Genomic DNA, 18,210 nt, shown 5'->3' with positions numbered 1-18,210 from the left:
TTAATAATAGAATTGTGAATTTTTTCTCTTTATATTTTCTTAATTATCTAAATTTCTAACAGTTTAGTACAGTTCTTTTCATTATCTGTGTTAAAGAACGAATTCTCTTTGGTGTTGGTTTCGTCCCAATCTGTTGTGGAATGATACTTTATTAAACAGAGTAAAAATAAATTACTAGAAAAAAATGAAGTAAAAATATGACATAAAAATACAAGAGCTAGGGCTTCCCTGGTGGCGCAGTCATTGAGAGTCCGCCTGCCGATGCAGGGGACACAAGTTCGTGCCCCGGTCCGGGAAGATCCCACATTCCGTGGAGCGGCTGGGCCCATGAACCATGGCTGCTGAGCCTGGGCGTCTGGAGCCTGTGCTCCGCAATGGGAGAGGCCACAACAGTGAGAGGCCCACGTACCAAAAAAAAAAAAAAAAGCTAATTTTCATTATAATTCAAGAAATATAATATTTCTCTATCAAACTACTATGAAAGTTTCTAAATGCTTACTCTGTTTCTGTGCTTATCTCATCATGGATCAGTAGCTCATGAACTGACACTGTAGCACTGGTGCAGTGATTAAACACACAGACTCTAGGGCCAGACATCTAGGCATGAATCCAAATTACTGTGTAGCCTGAGATGATTACATAACTCTCTAAACTTCAGTTTCCTCATCTGTGAAATGAGTAATGAGTGCTATGCACTGAATGCTTGTCCCCCCCAAATTCATATGTTGAAACTTAATCATATATGTGATGGTATTTGGAGGTGGGGCCTTTGGGAGGTGATTAGGTCTTGAAGGTGGAGCCCTCATGAAGAGAATTTGTTCCCTTATAAAAGAGACCCAACTGAGCTCTCTGGTCCTCTTTCTGCCATGGGAGGTTACCATGAGAAGTTAACAATCTGCAACCTGAAAGAGCGCCCTCACCAGAAGTGGACCACACTGCACCCTGATCTTGGACTTCCATGTCTCCAGAACTGTGAGAAGTAAATGTTTATTTTTTAAGCCACCCAGTCTATGGTACTTTGTTATAGCAACCTGAACTGACTAGGACAATGGGCATGAAAACAGTGATTATCAAATGAGGTAATAGACGGAGCGCTCTTAGAACATTGCTTGTAACATAATAAACACTATTTAAATGTTTGCAACTGTCATCATTATAAAAAGAAATAGAGTTAATAGTAGAGTTAATATTGGGAAATAAAGCCAATAATTTAGTAGACAATCCTGAGACACTCTCTCAGAATGCAGTGGTGAAATAAAACAGAGAACCTAACAGACATGAAGAACAGAGATGGAAATGCAACTTAATTACTTTCTTAAGAAAGGAAACATGGCAGTTGGGATGCGAACAATAATCAAAGATGTAAGTGAAGAAAACTTTTCTAAGTTAAAACAAAAAACAAGAAACCTGGGTATGGAAACACAAAGACCTTACCTCTTTCCGGGCAAAACAGATGAAAATAGAACACATCTGGATTCACGGTAGCAATAATTTTGAATTACAAGAAGATAGAAAAATGTATCACATGCGTGGGGAAAACAAAGAAATTTCAACACAGGAAGTTCTTTTAAATTATGTCTAGTTTAATCCAAAAAAGTATTTTTTTCCTCCTCTGCATGCTAAATATGAGAACATAAATGGAGATCTATGTGTTTACAGAGAAACGGTTATGTCTCAAGAAACATACACTCAGCCACATTCCTTTACATGTATAAAGTCAGCAAAAATACATTCTCAGTTATGCGTGAGCTCAGAGAAGTTACCACCCACATAACCCCTCTTTGAAAAATTACTTGGAAGTGGGGCTTGCAAACTGAAAGATGTTTAGGAAAAAATAAATAATGAAGTCATAATACAAAAGGACCTGCCACCTTCTCCCTGTGAATATCACTAAGTACAACCCTCAGCTCATGGCCAATGTCCTTAAATAAGAGACCACAATAATGAGAATGTGGAGAAACTGATGCATTCTTTCACAATGGCTGCCAAATAAAACTTCAGAGCAAACTTCATTATGAATTATTACCCTTCATTATAAAAATCAGTCTATAATTTGACAAGAAAAAACCCAAGAAGATTATTTCCCTCAGATAAGATTAATCTTCTCATCCCAAATCTCAGTTAAACATGATAATAATTGTGCTAAAACAAAAGGAGGGGGATAAAATGAAAGACACTTAAACCTTAACATGATTATTTTTTAATTAAACTTTACTTTGAGATAACTGTAGATTCTTACGCGGTTGTAGAAAATAATGCAGAGAGATCCCATTTACTCTTTATGCAGTTTTCTCCCACTGGTAAGCTCTTGCAAGACTAGTACCATCACCAAAATATTTTCAGACATTCAACCAATCTTAAAATTTCTCCAACTTTACTTGTACTCGTGTGTGTGTGTGTGTGTGTCTTTACTTCTGTGTATCTACCCACCAAAGTCAAAATGCCTTACAGTTTACAGTTCTAACACTACAAGGATTCCTTCCTGTTGTCCTTTTATAACCACAACACCCATTCCATCCCTAACCCCACAAAATCACTAATCTGTTCTCTATTCCTATAATTTTGTCATGTAATCATACAGTATATAACCTCTAGGGATGGGTTTTTTTCACTCAGCATAATTCCCTAGAGATTCACTTAAGTTGTTGCATTATCACTCACTCATTCTTTCTTATAGGTGAACAATACTTTACAGTATAGCTGTACCACCATTTTTTTAATCATTCACCATTGAAGGACATCTAGATTGCTTCCAATTTGGGGCTATTATGAATTAACTTGCTATAAACATTCACATATGGATTTCTGTGTGAACATAAGTCTTCATTTCTCTGGGATAAGTGCCTAACGTTGAGTTGTACAGTAGTTGCATGTTTAGTTTTTTAAGCACCCGCCATATTGTTTTCTCCACTGGCTGTACCATTTTACATTCCTGTCAGCAGTGTGTGAGTGATCCAACTCCTCACCATTCTCAGATTTCGGTGTTGTCACTATTTTGTATTTTAACCATTCTAATAGGTATGTGGTGATACCTCACTGTAGTTTTAATTTACATTTCTCTGATGACTAATGATGTCAAACAATAAACATGTCGAACATCTTATTATGAGCTTATTTGCCATCTGCATGTCCTCTTCAGTGAAAAATCTGTTCATGTCTTTGCCCACTTTCAAATTGGAGACATTTTTTTCCTTAACTGTTGAATTTTGATTCCATTATGGTAGCGAATATACTCTGAATGATTTCAGTATTTTTCAATTTGTTGACATTTACTTTATTGCCCGTGATATGCTCTATATCAGTGACTTTGCCATGGGTGCTTGAGAAAAATATGTATTCTGCTGTTGTTAGGTGGAGTGTTTTACATATATGTCAATTACCATTGGTTGACTGTGTTGCTCAGATCTTTATGATCTTTGCTGATTTTCTTTCTAGTATTTCTATCATTTGCTGAGAGTGGGTATTGAAATATCCAACTATAATTATAACATGAGTATATTTTAATACGTTTTAGATTTTAATTGAAAACAAAAAGAAGCACGGCATATGAAAAAGAAATGCAAAAATTATATATGATACATAATTTATTATAAAAACATGAAAAGGATGTTAGGAATATGTAAAAAATTAATGGTGATAGGGTTATGGGTAACTTACTCTCCATCTTTAGATTTTTTTGTAATTTCCAAAGCAATATAAAAACCTTAAAAATTTCTGATTGTATGAATGATATATACTCTTATTTGTAGCTAATTGATAACTCAAATAATGCCACATTTTTCAAGATTTATTGTTCTCTCCCAGACCTTCAGGGATCACTCAAAATTATGTCCCAGGAATATGGTGGGCAAACACTCACCATACAGTATTCTAATAAGGGAGAATCTATTAGCAATATCAATCTTATTAATGATGATACTAATTAAAGGAAAATGTGTGGCTGTATTTTTAAGAATGGGACCATAATATAATATTTAATCTTGGTTATTTCTGCTATTATTGGGCTTTATATTATTTTTATCTGTGTTTTTAAACAAAACTTGAAATTCCTTTTTGCCACAATTTCTGAAAATAGGTTTGATATTTATTTCTTAAAAGAACTTTGAGATACCTTAGAAAAAGGTTTTATAACTCTGAAGTATTGCCATCCTGTTTTCAGAAAACTATCAAATATATTTTGTAAAATACGTTATTTTTTATTAAAATTTGAGCTGTGATTCTAATTTACTACTGAAATTTCATTTTAATCTACCTTCTCATGAAAACAACAACAATACACATAAGAGTCTTCACTGCATTTTCCCTTAAATATTATGCTTTTAATTTGTCCATGCTTCATTCAAAAATATTTTAGGCTTCTTTTCAAAACAAAAAACTAACACATAATTTTTGTTTCCTAATTCAGTCTTCTCACTGATATACTATATCAGGTAGTTTAAAAGTTTTTATTGCCTTATCTCCATGAGTTATTTCACCAAAAAGGTAAAGTGTATAGCTTTAGACAAATATAATTTGAACTAAGTCACCCTTCCTACATTCAAACAAATACATCTCACATTAAAGTTCTTCATCTTCTAGAGAACTTCTCAGTCTCTACAAATGTCTGCATGTAAATTTTAAAATTCAGCAAAATATCTGTAATGTTCTTTATAATCCTGACACCAGTACTTTGTCTATATTTACTATAATTCTACCTTTAACTTCAACATATTTATAACAATTTGCAAAGCTTATTTCAAAGATGCCCCACTTTGGCAAATAAATAAAGCAACCTTTGATAAAATCAGAAAGTACTCTATCTTAGAGTACTTGACTGATAAACCAAGATCACCACAAATATACATAAGCCTACCCAGCAGGCTGCCTGTTCTCCCATTTTAATGTGAACTGAAAAATTATCCCTGTCTCTCCTTGCTGTCTTATAGTTTGGCTTCATAAAGTACACTCTTTAGTGTGTTAAGATTGATCATTTTATTCCTTTTCTGGCCTTGAATCTCACAGAAGTAGAGAATAGTGAAGACATTAGATCAGGCATTTATTCTTCACTTTATCTCAATGTTCACAGGCGAAGTCTTTAATATTATTAAATCTGAAGGTCAGCTTCCTCTTACCATGTAGGATCTGAGTGTCCTTGTAGATGCTACTCCCTGAATGGCCCACATATTCATTCCACAAAAAGTGTGCCTGAGAAAGGAAACATGCCTGCTCCACCGCAACAGAGAGGGACACAGCGGAGGAAGGGGCAAAGGACACATACACTGTGGGGCTTGTTTGTTTCTCTTTTGTTTCTTTAAGATTTTATGTGAAAAATCCATGAGATGTGAGCATTTAAGACTTGAAAAAAATGTTGATTTAATTTAGAGGATAAAATTAATCAAGAGGTTCTAGAATTTTAATATGATGATAAACTGGCAAATAAAACTACGTAATTTCTACTCATTTTGTTTTCTACTGATTTGGGCTTTATAAAGAGCTATGTCATCCAAAAACCTTTTTATCTTCCCCCTGAAAAACTGTTGCTTTAGGTATCTCTGGGTCCTACAAGATCAGGTTGGCCCTACAGGATCAGAGGAGAGGTGTGGTCTCAAGCTGTCATGTTCAAACTATAACACTTTCTCTTAAGCGATATTTTATTCCAACTATATTGACATTCGTGAGGTCAGACTCTCAGGAATAGTTACTAAATCAGTGTTAAATGCTTTGTCTCTTTTATTATCAATTTTATCAGGTAATCTTTATAAAGCAACCAGACAACATTGACTGAGGTCATTTACTTTGTATCTTCCACAAGAGTCTTTGCTTTTTTTCCCCTCCAAATAATTGAGAACTGTACTCTGAGAACCCTTATAAGAACATGAATAGAATTTGACTCTTTTCTAAAGGATAATTTGAGGGGAAAAATTTTACATTTGATTGTGTGCGTATAGTTGTTCAGGAAAAGGAATAATAGATTACATATCTAAAGAGCTCTTATAATTAGTAAGAAAAAGATTATGGAAATAGGCAAGGAATAGAAAACAGGAATTTACATGGAATTAAAAATAGCCAAAATTTATTTAAAAGACCTATCTAATGCAAATTAAAATGTAAGGGCAGTAATTTTTGTCTGACAATTACTAGTAATTACTCAATAACTATATATTGACTGAATGTATGTATTATAGTAACAAATTTCTCCCATCAAATTGGAAAAGACTTTTAAAAATGATATGAATTCTCAGACTTGACAGGATATCCAGGCAAAAGATAGTAGCACCAGGTAACTACCAATTCAAACTAGGGCTGTTTAACATCTAGATTCACCTTCAGCTCATAGTTATTGGATAAAATTAAGAAGAGAAATACATTTTCGAACAGAATATAGTCATTCTCAACCCATTTGCACTTTAAAAAATAACTGACAACAATGTTAATGTAAATGAGGTTGCAAGGCAACCTCAACTTACTCTATAAAAGAAAGATTAGGGGACTTCCCTGGTGGCATAGTGGTTAAGAATCCACCTGCCAATGCAGGGGACACAGGTTCGAGCCCTGGTCAGGTAAGATCCCACATGTCGCGGAGCTACCAAGCCCATGCGCAATAGCTACTGAGCCTGCGCTCTAGAGCCCGCGAGCCACAACAGCTGACTGAGCTCGCGTACTGCAACTACTGAAGCCCGCGCACCTTAGAGCCCGTGCTCTGCAACAAGAGAAGCCACCACAATGAGAAGCCCAGGCGCCACAACCAGAGAAAGCCCGTGCGCAGCAACAAAGACCCAACGCAGCCAAAAAAATTTAAAAACAGAAAAATTAGTTTAAATAATATCATTTAAATGAAAAGGATTTAGAATACAAGAAATTTTACACTGAGGTATATATAAATAGATATTAACTCCAAATATTACTATCCCTGGTAAGAAAAGCATAGAGGATATAGAAAAGAGCAAAGAAGCAGATATTCGGAATAAGGTCACTAAACAGAGGTGGAGTTTCTCCTCCCCCATCAGCCTTGATTCTAAGACACAGTAGAAAACTCTGAGGGAAAAAAAAAAAGTGCCGATCTATCCTTGTCATATTATTGACACTTCTTAATGTTTGGGGCTTCTCCTCCCAAAATTAATTATTTTCTTCTTCTACAGTTTATCTGTGGTGCCCAGAAACCACTGACTTCCTGGAATTTTTATTAAGAATTCCACATTCCTGCCATGTTTTTCAGATACTGTGGCCTCCGCCAATAAATTCTAATAAATTTTCACTTCTTTTCTTTCAATAACATCCTAGAGAATATGATTCAGACTCAAATTAATCACCGATCATGTTAATGGCTCCTAGGAGTTTACTTCCGATACCCCTTATTATATTAAATCAACTTGATAGTGTGCTAGATCATTGCTCGGCTGGGTTTTCATAAAAGCATTGGTATTTAATATGATTTATATCTGGTTTTCTGCTAATATCTTTGCTTATTGTGTGCTTTATTTTTAAAACAGACATTCTTACCTAATGGCACCCCTTTAAAATATATCATACTTTAAAAATATTTTACAGGAAGCATTTTACAGTAAAATATGTTACTTATATTACAGTCACTTAATAGTGAACAGGAACAATTTATTTAATTTACAATCAAAATGTTAATATTTGACTTGTAGTTTGGAAAAAGTACATGTACATATATATGTTTTGCTTGTTTAAAAGATCAATTATATGTCAAGATTATTAGAAAATTTAAAGCACTGTATTTTTTTTAAAGCTTTGCAGCAAAGGGGCAGCTCTGGGAAAACCATTTGAAGCATCTGCTGAAGATGTAGCAAGTGTGGCGAGTTTCATTGAGACAAAGCTTGTTACATGCTATCTACGGATGAGGAAACCTGACCTTGCCCTGAATCATGCGCACAGGTAAAATGAAGTATTAATAACTACAAGTAAGTACTATCCATGCAAGCAGAGGGTATTATGTGAGCTTGTATGATTAACTTAGATTCCATTTAAATTTAAAGACAAAACAAAAAACATTTCTTTACTACTCGATTTATGTTAAACTAGGCAATCACAGAGATCACAAAGGGCATCTCAAAACCTAATGGAAGAAACAGAGCCATAAATAATTATCCATAAAGCCAGACAAAATAAAAAGGCAGATAACTGTAGTAGCAAATTAGGGCAGGAAGAAAGGAGGGTACGAATAAGGTTAAGTAAGGAACGAGAAAGATCAGAAGAATTTCCAAAATTGCCCAAAATACAGAGAATAGTAGAAGGAAATCCCAACTGTGAAACATGAGCAAAGACTCGAAAGCTTATCGCTTATTTGGAGATACCATAGCTGAGTCGAAGGATGCTATGCAGGGGTGAATGTGACAGCTGTCCAAAGGTGTAAAACACTTTTTAATCTATGTCCTTAAAGGTTTCTTTTATATGTTTCTATCCCTCTTCAGAACTCTGTTTTAGCTTGTGGCTTCCTGGAATCCTCAGCCCTATCTTTTTTTTCTATAAAAATGTCCTGTTTCCTAAAGGCCTTGCTCTTATCATGGGTAATATTCAGTTTAATCTATGGCAAAGATAAAGTGATTATGTTATGTCTTTCAAATAACTCTTTTCTTAGAATTATGAAGCCCCTACCCCTCTCTGCCTGGCTTAGAGTGATTGACCTAAATATTTAGTCTTGTTCATTTTCTGATCTCACACATCCTGGACTTCTTTTGGATACAAATAATAAAACTAATATCAACATGAAAACATAATGCCTGCCCTGTTAATAACCACGAGGAAACACAATTATCAATTATATTAATACTCATTATGTGAGCAGGAGATCTGCCAACATGCTAAAAATCATTTACAACTCTACATCCACAATGATGTAAAAGTTCCGCCAAAGATTCTTCATGGCTCTAAGGAGACCTCAAGCTTGTAGGCTTAAGCTTGACATCAAGGACAACAAAACCACTTTTAAATTCATAAGATAACCTGCTTGAAAGAAATTTTCTTGCTTTAAGTAAGCTGCAGAACCTAAACACAGATTCTCTTTGACACCAAAGAAAATTAGACTCTATAGTTTCTGGAAACACCTTATGCAACCATCATTTTCAAACCCAATATCAGGACATATGGTTATGTCAAAGAATTTCATTCCATTTCCATTTGAAAGGAAAAAGCCACTTGGGTGACTTGTGAGCTCAATGGAAAAAAATATTTAAAATTGGGAATAGCCCAGAAAATCTATAGGCATACATAAACAACACTGAATTGAGATGCACTTGAAAGTAATTATTTATCACCTTCTCCATGGTTTTCACTACACATAAGAAGTGCCACCAAAATGGCCTGCATATTAAGGAAACTATCTCCTGGATATTAGAATGGTTTGATGGATTTTCAAATCATTTTTAATAATAAAAGGATTCAAAATGGTATGGTCATGTCAATATTTAATTCAGTGTTATAAAAACAAGTAATGAACATTAATCAAAATTGTACTATAAGAAACAAGGGTGCAAGGATTAGTTTCAATAGATTCACTATTTAGGCTTAGAAACTTTTATTTTAAAACTAAGCATGCTCTTTCAAGACCTTGAAAATTACTGAAGGGAGGATATATAATGATGAATAGTAAACTAATCTTCCCCATTACGCTAGGATTAACTTTTGTATCCTTTTTATTCTATTGTAAAATAACTTTTGCTTCTTTTTCTAAGTTGAACATTAAGAAATGGAAATCAATAGAGGTTAAACAGTCAATTCATACAATTAATAATGCACCAACTGAAATAAATCATTTTGCTACCCAGCAAAATGTCATATTGCAGAAGACAGTGCCTACGATTCTAATATTTAAACGTTTTTAAAGATCTCAGATTTTAAAGTAGAGCCTGAAACATAAATATATTTCTCAAAATAAATAAATTAATCAGGATACTCAGTCTATAAATAGCCTACAACCATTATACACCATTATACATTATACATTCAGTTATACACTGAATGCAGAATCTTGCTTTTGTATTATTACCACATTGTGATGGTTGATACTAATCATGGATCAAAATTAAAATATTCCCTTTTTGCATTTATTTGCATTTGCTGAAGCATCCTTTCTTTAATTTTATGTAAATGTGAGGTCTACTGCATATCTTTAGGAGATCTGTTAACACAAAAATTAGCTTGAAAACCATCACATAGTTTTGCTTCTGATAAAAAGTAACTGCATGTTGTTCTGTCATGTAGAAGACTACAAGAACCATAACTTTATGGTTTTAGGTTCAACAAAGATACATTTTGAAATTAATTAGGCAAGTGTCGACATTTAAAATATGATAATAAGTAATACAAAGGCTTTAGAAACAACTGTTAACAAGTTTTTCTTTTTTTAAATAACATATCCGAAGTGGCAAATATGGATATCATTTTTTTTTTTTTTTTTACTTCAACCAAAAGCGATGCCATCAGTCAAACATATCAACTCTGTGCTCACTTCATCAAACTAGTATCATTGTTTATCAGAGGTGTCTTGAACATTCCTAAGACTGATTTCTAATTACTGCTATCTTATCAAGAATAGAAATCCTACTATACCTCTTTTCCTATCATATAATTATATGCTTATTTGTATAACTGTAAAGATTCTAATGATGCATATCAACTTTTTTGCATATTTCCCACCTTTATATTGCTGTTGTTTGCTTGTTTTTGCTGCAGAATTTTGATGCCACAAGGTGGCAGGCAAGATGAAGTCTAAAATAGCAAATATGTGGAAATGAGCCTCTTTTCAAAATTGTAATGGTGTCATCTACATTCACTCATTCATTCAACAAATATTTTTGAATGCTCACCAAGAGCTTGTGCTAGGCAGTGGGGGTGGTAGTTGTAAACAGGAAATATGTGGTGTTTATGCATATTAGAAGAGGCAGCAAAGTTTAAAAAACAAATACTAATATGAGAAAAAAGAGAGTGTGGTAAATGCAACGAAGGTAATAACATAATTTCAAGTTGCAGAGGCAGCATTGTATGTGAAATCAGAGCATGGAGTCTGAACCTGACTGCTCAGGTTTTCATTCTGACTCCCTCACTCACCAGTTAGCCCAAGTTTAATTCTCTATAAAATTGGGTTATAATAATACTACCTACTTCACAAATACTATATCACAAGATTTTGTGAAAATTAAACACAAACCCATAGATTCTTTACTCCACCCGTGATAGAGTTACTGGTACTGGGCCTGCCTTCCTGCTATAAGTAAGCATAAAACTGGACAAAATACATGAGACAACTCTGTTTACGCACTGGAAAATGGTCATAGCAGGACTCTGATCCTTGAGAGAAGGACAGTATACATGGTAAGCCCCACAATTTTCTTAGCTTTTTGCTGGGGTTCTTTTCCTGCCCTTACTCAGGGAGTTGGAGATCACGTTAAATGTTAAACTGAAATCTCAATGGGCTGAGGAAGCAGAGATTAGAATATGATGCTGCCAAAAAAGCTGTAATTTACAGGGCAGGTGACCAAAGGAGAAATAGCTTTGTGAGTAGGCTGAGGTTAGAAGACTGCATGAGGATTTGCTGCAGGTTCTTGGCCAATATAAGAAGTGAGACGTCAGGTAGCAGAGACTGCCTGCTATGGGACTAAGTGCTAAGTGAAAATACCAGAGGACCTGCAGTGATGGGAGATACTGAAATACCAGTGTGAAGAGACCTCACTGAGTACCTAAGGCATTCAGCTCAAACCCCAGAAAGACCCATGCTTTAAGAGTTAGTACCATGACCTCCAGAATGGATCACTCCTTAGGATTAAACTCAAAGGCAAAACAGACCTGCCTTAATAGAGACTAAAACCATGCATGACAAGAACAAGAGGATTTTTCATTTAATTGCCTGATAGGAAAAATATTCAACAACTTTGCAGGGATGATGTCATAATCTCAATTCCTTACAAAGTTTCATCCAAAATGTCTAGCATAAAATAAAAATTTCTGTACATTCAAAGAAATAGGGAGATGAGACTCATATTTAACAAAATAAATAGTCCGTACGATCAGACCCCAAGATGACCCAGATGTTAGAATTGGTAGAAAAAGATTTTTAAAAAGCTACAAAAAATAGGTCCAAGGATCTTCAGGCAAAGATGATCATAATAAGTGAAGAAATGAGAATCTCAACAGAAAAATAGAAACTATAGAAAAAAACCAAATGGAGATTTCAGCATGGATTAATGAAATATCTAAAATAAAAATGTACTGATTGACCTTGACATCAGATTGAAGACTTAGTACTAAAGAAAGGATTAGTGAACATGAAGACAAATCAGTAGAAATTACCCCATGTGAACACAGAGGAAAAAAAGATATTTTAAAAAATTAACCAGTGCTTCAGTGACCTATCCTCAGAGACAGTAACAAGCAATCTAGCATACATGTAACTGTCCCAAAGGGAAAAGAAAGAAAGAAAAGGGCATAAAAGTAATCAGTAGAAGTTTTCCAAATTTGTTTTTAAAAAAAGTAAAATCTAGTTAGCCCCAACTAAAATAAATACAAAGAGAACCACATCTAGAAACAGCATAAGCAAACTTTTGAAAACTCAAGACAGAGAGAAAATATTAAAGGCAGATAAAAGAAAACAATATGTTACACACAGGGACAATGATACAAATAACAGGTGACTTTTAATCAGAAATAATGGAGACCAAAATACAATGGAACAGGAAGTTTAAAGTACTGAAAGAAAAATGATGCCAAACAAGAATTCAACAACAACAAAAAATTCTTCAAAATGAGAGTGAGATATAAATACATTTTTAAATAACTAAAGTTAAAAATTAATCTTGAGCAGATCTGTACTTTGAGAAATGATAAATAAGATATTTCAAGCTGAAGTAAATGACAGTAGAGTAAAATTTGGATCTACAAAAAGGAATGAAGAGCATCAGAAATGGTAAATTAAGTGAGTAAACATAAAACACTATATATCTTCTCAAAATTTATTTAAGGATGAATGACTAAGGAAAAAATAGTGTTCTATCGTATTATCTAAGGTAAAAATAATAAATAATAAGATTACATATTTTGATGTGCAATATTTGACTACAATATCACAAAAACCTGCGGGAGGAGGCACAAATGGAATTTTACTACTGAAGTTTTTACATGAGGTAGCACAATATTAACTCTAAGTAGCCTGTGTTAAATTAAAAATGCATGTTATAGTCCCTAGAGTAATCATTCAAAATATTACGAGTGTAGCTAGAAAGCCAATTATGCACTTAAAATTATATACTAAAGAATATTTAATTAACTGAAGTCAAGAAAGGAGGAAGAGAAGAACAAATAATGGATGGGTCACTGGAAGATAATAGCAAGACAATAGGTTTGAACAAAATCATTAATAATTACACTAAACATACTACACTAACTAAATAATCCAATTATAAGGCAGATATCATCAGTCTGGATTAAATCACAAGATTCAACTATGTTCTATCTACAAAAAGACATAGTTTGAAAGTAAAAGGAAGAAAAATGACATACCATACAGTAAACATAAAAATCTGTTTTTCTGTCAGGCTTGGCTATGTTACTATCAGACAAAGTAGGTCTCAAGAAAAGGAGTTATTACCAAGGATAAAAATAAGGCTCAACAAAATTTTGAAAATTTGAAATGACAGAGCTTTTTCTCTGACTATAATGCAATTAAATTAGAAATCATTAAGATATCTAGAAAAACCCCTCCAAATACTTGGAAATTAAGCAATATACATCTAAAAAACCCATCAGTCAAAATATAAGAAAATAAAATAACAAAGGCATGGATTTGAATTTCTGCTTCATCACTTACTAGCTTTGACTTTCACAAGTAACTTAACTTCACTTTGCCTCAGTTTTCTCATCTTTAAATCTAAGTAAACTGGTTAAAATCACTCCTAAATCTTAAACTATATCAGATTTGTATTTTGTTTCAATCCCACCACCAATAACGAATGCAGATTATTTTCAATGGTAATAACAGCACTAAACTCTATATATGCATAGAGGGCACTATTATTTTTAAAATACCCTTTAGATGTGAAAAGATGTTCAACATCCTTACTTATTGGAGAAATGCAAGTCAAAACTACAGTGAGATACCACTTACACCAGTCACAATGGCCAACATTAAAAAGTGTACAAACAACAAATGCTGGAGAGGGTGTGGAGAAAAGGGATCCCTTGCTACATTCCCATTAGTGGTAATGGGAATGTGCTGCAGTCACTATGGAAAGCAATATGGAGGTTCCTCAGAAAATTAAAAATAGAATCACCATATGATGCAACAATCCCACTGCTAGGCATATATCTGGACAAAACTATAATTCAAAAACATACATGCACCCCTATGTGCATAGCAGCATTATTCACAATAGCCAAGACATGGAAACAACCTAAATTAAATGTCCATCAACAGACAAATGAATAAAGAAGATGTGGTACATATATGCAATGGAATTCTACTCAGCCATAAAAAAAAGAAAATAATGCCATTTGCAGCAACATGGATGCAACTAGAGATTATCATACTAAGTGAAGTAAGTCAGAAAGAGAAAGACAAATACCATATGATATCACTTATATGTGGAAGCTAAAATATGACACAAATGAACTTATCTACAAAACAGAAACAGACTCACAGACATAGAGAACAGACTTGTGGTTGCCAAGGGGAAGGCGGGGTGGGGGAAGGATCAACTGGGAGTTTGGGGTTAGTAGATACAAACTATTACATATAGAATGGATAAACAACAAGGTCTTACTGTATAGCACGGGGAACTATATCCAATAGCCTGGGATAAACCATAATGGAAAAGAATATAAAAAGAAGAGTGTGTATATATGTGTATAACTGAGTCACTTTACTATACAGCAGAAATTAACACAACATTGTAAATCAACTATACTTCAATTAAAAAATAAGATAAAATAAAATACCCTTTTTGAACCCAAGATATACTGAATAAAGTAGACAATATGGAATATTCTATGAAAATACAAGTTTGGGGGGCATCATTATTTATAACTTTGAGGATAATTAAAATGCTCAGAGGTGATATAAGCTTAAACCATTACAGATATTCATGAGTTTTAGAATAAACTGGTTCATAATAGAAGTAACAGAAATTTTGAAAATTTCTTGCAGATCTCATGAAATGAGATATTTAAAATACAACATGCTCCTCTTTACCATAACTGAATGTTCAAAGTTTGGCCAGGAGTGACATGAGAGATATGGCAGAACAGGATGTTCCCAGCTTGTATCATCCCCTGGCAACAATAACTTGGCAGCCATTCACAGACAAAAAGTGTCTTTGTGGGAGCTTTGGAATCCAGGCAGGACACTGTGAAACCTCAGGGGGGCCCACAACCAAGGAAGTCTGTTTTAATAAAGCAGGCCCAAACCAAGGAGGATGGCACCCCTATAGTGTCCCTAGCAAGACTCAGAAACAGTTCTGACCCCTGTGGATTTGTCTATAGCCCCATTTGACCTTGGTCCTGCCACCAGCACAAGATGCCAAGGAACCTCAGAGAAGTCATGCCTGTCTATGCCTCAGTAATAAACCCACAGCTATGGACACTGAAGTAACTCATGATCTGACTCCATCTCCTTTCAGCCACCATCCATAAGCAGTCCTACCAGCCCAGGGACATGGCTGGAGACATACTTATTTGCAACCCCAGAGATCCTGAAATGTCCCTGTGACACAGCTCTAGCCCCTCCCCACTGCAGTCAGGGAACAGTTCTACCCACCTAGGGATCTGGTGGGAGACATGACCATCCATGCCTTCAGATCTCATTTCCAGTTGTGTACCCTGAAGCAATCTTGGGCCTCAGTTCCAGCTCCTATCAACCATAGTCCAGAGCCAGCCAGTCTGTCCAGGGACCCACCCAGTGGCCCAGTAGAAGCCCTCCCAAGGACTCAAAGAGAGGCATATCTTTCCACATACCTGATAACAGGACCACTGTCTGAAGACCCAACTGCAGACCCTGAAGTGGAACCTTGTCCCAGCACCAGCCCTACTAATCAAGGTTCTAGAGGCAGTTCTGTCCATCCAGGGACCAAATAGGATCCACCCCAGCCCAAATCCCTGGTAAAAGGCTCACCAAACACAGAGCCCATTGTGAACACAGCAATAGCCAAGTAACCTAGCTCTAATCCATCTCAGCTGTAATTCTGCAGGTAATCTCATCAGCCTGGGAAACCAATAGAAGCCAACATTGGAGCACCTAAATATTTAAGGCAAACATTAACAGACTGAAGGAATAAATAGACAGCAATACAATAATAGTAGGGAACTTCAATACCCCACTCTCAATAATGGATAGATTATCCAGACAGAAAATCAATAAGGAAAAAACAGACTTGAATAACACTATAGACTAAATTGATATAATTAACATATACAGAACATTCCATCGAACAGCACAAGAATACACATTTTTTCCAAGCACACACAGAACATTCTCCAGGATAGATCATATGTTAGCCCACAAAGCAAGTCTTAACAAATTAATGAAGATTGATATCATATAAAGTATCCCTTGCCAACCACAATGATATAAAACTAGGAATAATAATGGGAGGAATATTGATAAATTCAGAAATACATGTAAATTAAACAACATACTCTGGAAAATCCAATAAAAAAGAAATCAGAAAATATCTTGAGACAAACAAAAATGAAAACACAACATACCAAAAACTTATGTAATGCAGCAAAAGCAGTTCTAAGAGGGAAATTTATAGCAGTAAACAACTACATTAAGAAAAAAGGAAGATGTCAAATAAACAAGCTAACTTTACACCTCAAGGATCTTGAAAAAGAAGAACAAACTAAGCCCAAATTTAGCAGAACGAAGGAAATAATAAAGATTGGAGCAAAACGGATGAAAAAGAGACTAGAAAAACAATGTAAAAAAATCAACAAAACTAGAAGATGTTTTGAAAAGATAAATAAAATTGACAAAATTTTAGCGAGACTAACCAAAAAAAGAGAGAGGACTCAAAATTATAAATGAACGAGAAGACATTACAGCTTATATCACAGAAATACAAAGGATCATAAGAGACTACTATGAAATATTATACACCAACAAATGGGATAGCCTAGAAGACATGGACAAATTCCTAGAAACATACAATCTGCCATGAAAAACATCATGAAGAAATAGAAAATCTGAACAGACTAATAATAAGTATGCATTGTGAAGCAGCAATCAAAAGCCCCCCAACAAAGAAAAGACTAGGACCAGATGGCTTCACTAGTGAATTATACCGAACATTTAAATAATTAACATCAGTCCTTCTCAAACTCTTTCAAAAATAGAAGAGGAGGAAATACTTCCAAACTAATTTTACAAGGCCAGCATTACTCTAATACCAAAGACAAATAAGGACACTACAAGAAAGGAAATTTACAGGTCAATATCCTTAATGAACATAGATGCAAAATTCCTGAAGAAAATACTAGCAAAGCAAATTCAACAGCACATTGAAAGGATCACACATCATAATCAAGTGAGATCTATTCTTGGGATGCAAGGTTCCCAGGACATACACAAATTAACAAACATGATAGATCACCTTAAGAAAATAAAAGATAAAAATTATATGATCATCTGAATAGATGCAGGAAAAAAGCATTTGACAAAATTTAACATTCTTTCATGATAAAAACTCTCAACAAATTAGGTATAAAAGGAATGTACCTCAACATAATAAAGACAATATATGACCATCATACTCAACAGTAAAAAGCTGAAAGTTCTTCCTCTAAGATCAGGAACAAGATAAGGATTCTGACTCTTGCCATTTTTAATTCAACATAGTGCTGGAAGTCCTATACAGAGCAGTTAGGCAAGAAAAAGAAATAAAAGCCATGCAAATAAGAAAGGAAGAAGCAAAACTGTCTCTATTTGCAGATGATATGATCTTATAAATAGAAAGCCTTAAAGCCTCCACAAAGAAATTGTTAGAACCAATAATGAATTCAGCAAAGTTGCAGGATACAAAATTAATATACAAAAATTATTTGCATTTCTATACACAACAGTGACTAACCAAAAAAGAAATTAAGAAAACAATCTTATTTACAGTAGCATCAAAAATAATAAATAATACTTAGGAATAAATTTAACTAAGGAGATGAAATACTAGTACACTGAAAACTGTAAGACTTTGATGAAAGATGGAAGAAGACACAAATAAATAGAAA

The 18,210-nt window shown here is 34.4% G+C and overlaps 1 protein-coding gene across 1 annotated transcript in view; it reads left to right on the top strand.

Annotated features, from left to right (window-relative positions):
- SPATA16 (spermatogenesis associated 16) overlaps positions 1 to 18,210 on the top strand; it is a 225,834-nt gene that overhangs the window by 48,004 nt on the left and 159,620 nt on the right. The window contains exon 2 of the mRNA XM_032630867.1: positions 7,733 to 7,878. Within this exon, the coding sequence (XP_032486758.1) occupies positions 7,733 to 7,878 (146 nt within the window). The remainder of the gene's footprint in view (positions 1 to 7,732; positions 7,879 to 18,210) is intronic.

Source organism: Phocoena sinus, chromosome 4, assembly GCF_008692025.1.
Source record: "Phocoena sinus isolate mPhoSin1 chromosome 4, mPhoSin1.pri, whole genome shotgun sequence".
Taxonomy (NCBI): Eukaryota; Metazoa; Chordata; class Mammalia; order Artiodactyla; family Phocoenidae; genus Phocoena; species Phocoena sinus.
This window is presented reverse-complemented; position numbering and strand designations above follow the sequence as displayed.